This window comes from Haemaphysalis longicornis, unplaced genomic scaffold, assembly GCF_048455015.1.
Source record: "Haemaphysalis longicornis isolate Haplotype H1 unplaced genomic scaffold, Haemaphysalis longicornis Haplotype H1 scaffold_5, whole genome shotgun sequence".
In the NCBI taxonomy this organism is placed as follows: Eukaryota; Metazoa; Arthropoda; class Arachnida; order Ixodida; family Ixodidae; genus Haemaphysalis; species Haemaphysalis longicornis.
Genome location: NW_027526385.1, coordinates 152,034,895 through 152,042,348, shown reverse-complemented (window position 1 = coordinate 152,042,348; position 7,454 = coordinate 152,034,895). Strand labels below are relative to the sequence as shown.

The 7,454-nt window shown below is 47.1% G+C and overlaps 1 protein-coding gene across 1 annotated transcript; it reads right to left on the bottom strand.

Annotated features, from left to right (window-relative positions):
- Positions 1 to 1,441: 1,441 nt before the first annotated feature.
- LOC144139459 (uncharacterized) lies at positions 1,442 to 6,785 on the bottom strand. The gene is made up of 2 exons (XM_077671795.1): positions 4,023 to 6,785; positions 1,442 to 1,747 (listed from the first exon to the last, which is right to left on the bottom strand). Exons 1-2 carry the CDS (start codon positions 5,888 to 5,890, stop codon positions 1,600 to 1,602), a joined length of 2,016 nt encoding a protein of 671 aa, XP_077527921.1. The 5' UTR covers positions 5,891 to 6,785; the 3' UTR covers positions 1,442 to 1,599.
- Positions 6,786 to 7,454: the final 669 nt, after the last annotated feature.

Below are 7,454 nucleotides of genomic sequence, written 5' to 3'. Positions count from 1 at the left end.
AGTGAATGAAGCATCGCTCGCATTAGGAAAAGCACCGGGGGCACTATAAAACACAAAATCTTTCGAAGAAAACCAACTTGTATTTTGTCTTCATTGCTCCTTTTAAGGGGCCACGAAGACAAAATGCAAGTTTGGTTCATTCAAAAGATTGCCTCGTTAAATCATGCTGACACCACTTTTAGCGTAAACTTCGCTCAAATAAGCAACACAATTAGGAAAAAAAGGAATGGCCATGCGACCCACTGACTCATTTCCCGCAACAGAACCTATGATGTCATACCAGCCAGCTCTGTGATTGGCGGAGGCCGGAAAAAGCAAACGCAAATTAGGCAGAACTTATAAGCTTGCCAAATGAGCTATTTGCACTTAACTTTAGGATACATTCTTTTGATATTCGTAAGAATGGTGGAACAAACAGTGGAAGTTACGAAAGCACACGTAAACATAGAAGTACCTATGCGTACTGCTGCACTGCGCGTACTATGCTTCGTTTGGATGCACAGCACTGCGGGGCTCTGGGGTTGCCTCGGACGACACTGGCCGATTGGTGCAAGCGACGGTGTCTTACGTTACCATATTTGTCGTGAAGTAGCATGTTTCACGAAACGATTATTTTTTTTCCATGAACAAAGAGAAGCCAGGTTTAAATACGGTCAAAACAAACCAAAGGCAAAAAATGGCTTGCCGCGGTGTGGTGGCACCATCTAGGTTGACTAACACTAAGCAAGTCTCCGCTCCACACCAAGTTTAGCTGAAAGACCTGTTCTTATGATGTCATTGCAAACATCGTTTAAACACACGTTTTGGTGCGAGAATCAAAATTGTAGCTTAAACTGATTAATTTTGCAGTGAATAAAGCATCGTTCGCTTCCGGACAAGCGCTGGGGGCACCATAGAACAGGAAATCTTTCGAATAAAACAAACTTGTATGTTGTCTTTATGGCCTCTTTACGTCGTGGCAGTGCAGATACATTTTGTTTGGCCTGCATGCCAATTAATTTGATAGCATTTTTTCAAGGGGAGCCTGCACGAATGTCTCTTGCAAAGCACATGGTCGAGGATGCTCAAAGAACAGAAAAGAAGAGAGAGATTCACTTTAGAATTTTCCCATTTTATGAGAGAAGCAGTGGCAAAGACGCTGCACAAAGAGGGAAGACGACTCACACAGACGGGCAGTGGTGCCTTCTAGTTTATCAATGCATGCACACGCAGACGTGTGCATCTGCATTCAGGTACGTTAATTGCCTCAACTATCTGTGGCCTTGCCCATTGTTTGAAATCCAGGCTTAGCTCTACGGCCCACCAGCTCACACGCACGATTAAAACAATGAAACAGCCCTTGGAAGCAAGCAATGATGGCAGCAAGAGCAAGAGTGCTCGCTGAGCAAACTTTTCATAGCAACTTTATTCATTGGTGATCATTTAGCACAAACATCCGGAATTCTCAGCAGCATGCGTATAACACTGTTCTGGCGTATAATCCTTGACGTTGCACAGCTTCACACCCTCACTCCTGCAGTGCTCATTCAGGACGTTGAGTCACGCGTGCAGACCCTTGCATGTACGACATGTGAGCTGCTCTTTCGCAACAACAGAGGGTCACATGAAGTCGGGCATCTTGGCTGTGGTGTGGAAGCTTTCCTGGACCATGGCAGCCGCCTGTGCCTCATCGATGGACTCCAGCCTAGCCACCTTTTCCACCAGCTCCGGATGGTGATGGACTTGCCGCACGGCCATGGCACAGTGCCTGCAAGCACGGAAGGACAACAAAGGTGAGCTTTAGCACGTCACATTAGAAAGCTCATTGGGATATGTTCCGTAGGTGCCAGCAGTGCGTCATCAGCCGTGCTCATCAAGTGTCCAAAGGGGAACTACCACAGCTCAGATGAAGCTGGAATTGGGCAGTGACAACAGGAGTGTGGGAAGGAGCACGATGATACCCACAGCTTCCGTGGAGACGAAAGAAACGATGTGCGATTCCAGCAGTGAGGTTTGCTCTACCCACCTCTTGGTGGTCACATGTTGCTCGCCTGACATGGTTGCCAGCTGCGCTCGCAACTGACGCCACCAAACCAAAATGCCTCACCCACCGAATTAATGGCAGGGCCATTATTGAGTCATTTAACTACAAGAAGCAGCCAAATTGTATGCTAGGCTCTCGTAAACCAATGGAAGGCCTGCAATATGAATACTAATTAAGTAAAATGTATCATTATTAGAAATTAAACCCAGGAAACAGCATAAACTCACAGAAGCTTTAAAATTACCTTTTTTTTTCTCGCGTGGCTCGCTCACCGCTTTCAGCTCTATCTGCCAAATGACACTTCGGAACAGTGAAACTACGGCTTCCTAGCCTTAAAGGGGCCCTGCAACACTCTTTGAGCAGTGCAAGTAAACCTGCACAACGTTTAGATTCCCCTGCCAGGAATATTTGAGCCAAATATTACACGTGCATGTGAAACAGTGAGCGCGCAAATCGCTGTGAAAGACGCGGAAAAACCAGTCGCGCTCTTTTCAACGTTCCTCATTATGCACCCCTGGCATGACCTAAACAACATCATTTGGGCCATGGCTGTCCTATTGGCTGCCGCTGGTCAACTTTGCGGCTTATTTCTCGCATTTCCTGTGACGATCCGCAGTTGTCAGCGCCGTGTACCACCCTCTTCTATGCCTGAACCTGCGCGCAATTTTGGCGTTTCGTTTGTGTTTTGAGTGCGCGCGGAGTTTGGCTGACAAACTCATGCTCTTCGTTTTCAAGATCACTTGACAACAAATGTTTAATGCTTCAAAAACACCCTACCAGCCTGAGTGCGCGCTTGCAAACAGGCAGCCATGCCTGCTTTTTTGTGGCACCAAACCGGAAATATAGACCCCTCCACGTTGCGGAGAACACTCCCCGGCCTGTGATATACCTAAGAACGCCGAAGAGAACGTTGTGAGCCGCCCCCTTCGCCGGGAGAGAGCGCACAGCTTTCGTCGCATTTTTGTCCGCGGTCGAGAATTGAGAGGGAACAATTATGCGCAATATCTCATCGCGCGTAGTTTCAGTGATAGTGAACGGATATTCATAATTCTTGCGGGAGGAGATTGCTGGGACAATAGACTTTACCCCAAAATACATTCAGAGTAGTCGATGGTAAGAGCTGCATGGTCCTTTTAACTCAGCAACATGCACGTCTACGGTCTCATGGCCACGTATTAAGCCCCTTAAGTGTAGATGTCCAGTGTCTTTATCATACTGCCACACTTGGATCTTTGAAGATAGTATTCCAGATGAGGACACAAACGTAAAAAATTTGCGTAAAGAAATGTCAACCAATGAATCTTCCCAAGTGATAACAGGCCACTTCCAACATGACCAAGCTCTAAATTTACATGCTCAAAATAGCAAAATCGAAATGGCGTCACACAGGGCACATCACAGTCCATAAAGCACATGAGGGGACCAGCAAAGCTGGTCCACGGGTGCAACCAAGCTGAACAGCCCTTCGAGTTCTATGCACTAATTCCGTTCAGAACTACGAACAGGGCTGCCATTATTAAGTGGATCAGCCAACCTACAAGGTCTTCAGCAGGGTGTCGGAATGAAATGTTTTTTGTTCGCTTCTGTTTCGTTTCATAAATTAAAGTTACGTTCCGTTTCAGCTCCGGAATGAAAAAAAAAAATAATGGTTCATAGTGGTTTGTGTTTGTGCGAGAAAAACTGAGATTTATGAAATTACTTCAAATCCAAAGGAGAGTGGGTGCCAGAGAGACGAAGACGATTTTATGCCAGCGAATCGACGGCAATTTCGCATCTCGCTGAACGGAAATTGAAATGAATCTGGAAATAAGCTGAAATTGCCACTCAGACCAAAAACCGAAACAAAATCTTTTCGGTTTTGTTCCTCCTGAAAGAAATAATAAATATCGTTACGTGTTTGTCTTCGTTCCGGTGAAAAATGTCGTTTTTTTTTTTTCGTTTTTCGTTTCGTTCCGACACCCTGGTCTTCAGACCCTACACAGAGAAACAAGGCACGTACCTGTCTCGCCGGACACCCCTCACAAAGTCGGCAGCGGCCGTCACCAACCCATGGTTGCGCCGCATCGCATCCCACACTTGAAACCAGTAAACCTCGGCACTCTTGTCCAAGAGCCCATGCATGATGACACTAAGCAGAGTGTAGTTCTTTGTGATGCCCAGGGAGAGCGTTTGGAAAAAGGCAAGCTCTGAGTCTTTGTGGTAGTCGACATTGAACCAGACCCTGCTGATGTTCTTGCTGCTGTTGATTGCCTCTGCCAGGGGCTTCACGAAACCGGAGAGGTCTGACATGGCTTCTTCCACCCGAAGGCGCACTTCTTTCAGGCTGCTGTTGACAGCCACGCCCTTCGCTATGGTGTCTTCTAAGCCACGCAGCGAACCATCACAATCAGTCTCAATACTCAGCGTCTTCAGCGTGCGAGTCTCTCTTAAGAAGGTGATGAAAGCCAAGGAGAATTCAGCCCCTCCTTTAATGCCGACAAGCTGCAGCTGTAGCAATTTCACGTAGTCAAGTGATGGCAGATGCTTCAAAAATTCACAGACTGCGGTGCTATAACAATCCGTGGCACGCACAAGGGCTACAGGAAGCGCCTGACAGTAAAAGATCTCGTCAGAATGGCCGTAATCGAATGAAGCTTGGAAGGAAACCCTCTCTTCTGCGCCAGTTCCCTCCAGAGCAGCACTAACATCCAGCAAAAGAGCATCATCTCCGTTGGGCACATCGATAGTGAACAACTTGAGATGGTCCTTTGTTGGCAATGCCTTAAACAGTTCTTTCCACTCCTTGGAACTCCAGAACTCAATAGGCAGACACACTTGCTCTAACGTGTCATTTTGCAAAAGAGACTTGTGCAAGCAGTCAAAGTCAGACTTCGTCGGTCGATCCTTCACACAAGTTTTCAGATCCCAACAGTCCCCATATTCGCACTTGAAGCTCCGTAGGACTGTGTTCTGGGTGAAAACCTTGGTCATGAGTTGAATGCAGGTTGGATCAACTGGCAGACCTGTAAAGGTCGCACTAACAACGCTCTTGTTCCACATCAGGCCTTCAAGAATCCAGTGCCACTGTTCACTTCCCGCGAACCGATCTGCCACAAAGTTCAGGGTCTTCAACGAGGTACTGTTCTTCAAGAACTCTGCGAACACTGCCTGTGCGGCAGGCGTGGCCTCAGCAATGACGGAACCGGGTAAAGCAAGCTCTTCCAAAATGCTATTTTCTCTTAATGCTCTGAACAAGCCCTCAACACTTGGACCTTTGAGGGTCATTTGACAAATCGCAAGGGTTGTCAGTGACGTCGAGGTGTGCAACAAGCTGGTCAGCCTGGAAACGGGTGCTTCTGTATCCGTTATGTAACTTGTACACCAAAGCTCCTTGAGGTGGGTCATAGAGACAATGTCAGGCACTTGGTCTTCCCAGGCACTCGACCCGCCAAAAAAGAGTCTCAAACTTCTGACGTGCCGATTTCCTTGAAGGGCCTCATGAAGCATGTGGTCATACGGCCCACAACTAACTTTTATCTCAACATACACTAGACAGCGGTGCGTCTTCAGCAACCAGTACACAAGTGTGTTGATTTCGCACAGCTGCTCTCTTGAGGGGTACGGCGTCAGTTGTGGCAGAGAACGAAATACCAGAGCGAGATTCCCGGAGGTTCCCGTCGTCTCTCGCAGCTGCATAGAAGCCTGGCAGAGGAACTCATTCCAGGTCGACAGGTGGTCAAAGATCTGACACAGTTTGCCCTCTGCAGCTGTGCAGGGAAGCTGATAATCAAGGGTGGCCCCCGTAAAGCGGCCCCTTAGACCTTTCAGGACGGTTGGTGAAACCAGTTCTGCAGGCCTGCCACTGCTTCGAGCCTGGAAATATTCCATAGGGCTGTCGTTCCCAATGGGTTCCTCTTCGGGCCTCTATTTACCTTCAGAGCCTTCTTTGGAACTCTCAAGATCTGCAGAGTCTGGCAAGAGGCTCTCGGAGTCCCTAAGGAACCTTGCAGGACTTTCGAAATCTCTTAGGTTCTCTTTAGGGTTCTCGCAATCCACAGAGTCCTCTGCAAGAAAAAACAGGCATGCTTTGAAAAGAAGGAAGATTTGAAAGTCAAAAGAGCCTGTCAGTGACATCAGCCTTTCTTGTGAAACCAATTTACTCTCTGACGTAATTACACAACTGTGTTGTTTAAAGCGGATTACTGCTAGCCCAAACCCGCACGCTGGGAATTCATTAAAAATTATGCGCATATTTATTTATTTATTGTACCCCTTAGGGCCAAAGGCATAACAGAGGGGGAGTAGGTTACAAAACAAGAAAAAACAATAATAATACAGTGCAGTGAGTATCAGTATAGTGAGTACCTGTGCTCCCTCAAAATTCATCTGAAGAGTTTAATGCTTGACTAGCTTGTGGGAATCAACGTGGCACAGGACAGAAGTCTCCCTCCATTTCCAATGGCACAGGATCGACCGCTTCCGCAAAATGCCACAAGAATCAAACATATACGAGATTCATCACTTGTTTTAGTGATGGCAACATTGGCAGCGGCTATTTTAGGATGCATGTGCAACAGCATGTGCAACAGAATGTTTTGCACTCAAAACAATATGGTTAAGTTAGACGGCCGTGATAGAAGACAGGTAGTCTGAAATGTCACACAAAATTACATTTGGCACCTTCGATCCTGCCGAAAGATAAATACAATCAATACCGACCTTAATACTATAGCTTCTCTCGTTTCGCAAGTAAATCAAAGCCGTTGAAAATGGCCGTAGTTCGTTCCGGGGCCCTATTCTCGACTGCACAAATTGCCGGCATTTCGCCCATGTTGTTTTGCGTAAGCACGACGTAAGCAATCAGTGACGTACTGCACCTATAGCTATGACCAACGTTTTTAGATTAGGTCAGTTGGCAAAGAGCGCGGCCTTCCAAGCACCGCGGCGCGGGCCGGTGCTGTCGCCGACCAGGCGGTGGCGCTGCGGTAGCGTTGAGATCGGTCTCGGCGCGTCGTCTGCTACTCCTTGCTTGGAAAGGCGCCGGTGAACGACCACCGCACACCGTTAATGTTCTTCTTTGACATGCGAAATCCAACTTCGCTCTACTCTTACGCTTTAGTGACAAGAGCTTTACATTTTTATCGGCATTATAACGAGAAACAAGCTCTACTTAAGAAAAAAAAAAAAAAGGCAAGGCAAACACTGCACAGTCCGCTTGTCTTCGGCTGCTTCCCGTTCCATTTATTTTTCCCCAGTACGAGATCCTTTATAGCTCAATAACGGTTAAAGCATACCCGAACACGTCTTACACTTCTGAAACTGCGGGAAAGCTACAATAGTCAGCCAATCTACTTGGAATCAAGAAAAGACGCCTCGACATTTTTATGTATGCTGTGGAAGCAAATGCAGTAGGTACGTTTTCACAAGAACATATTTACAACCCCAACAAAAC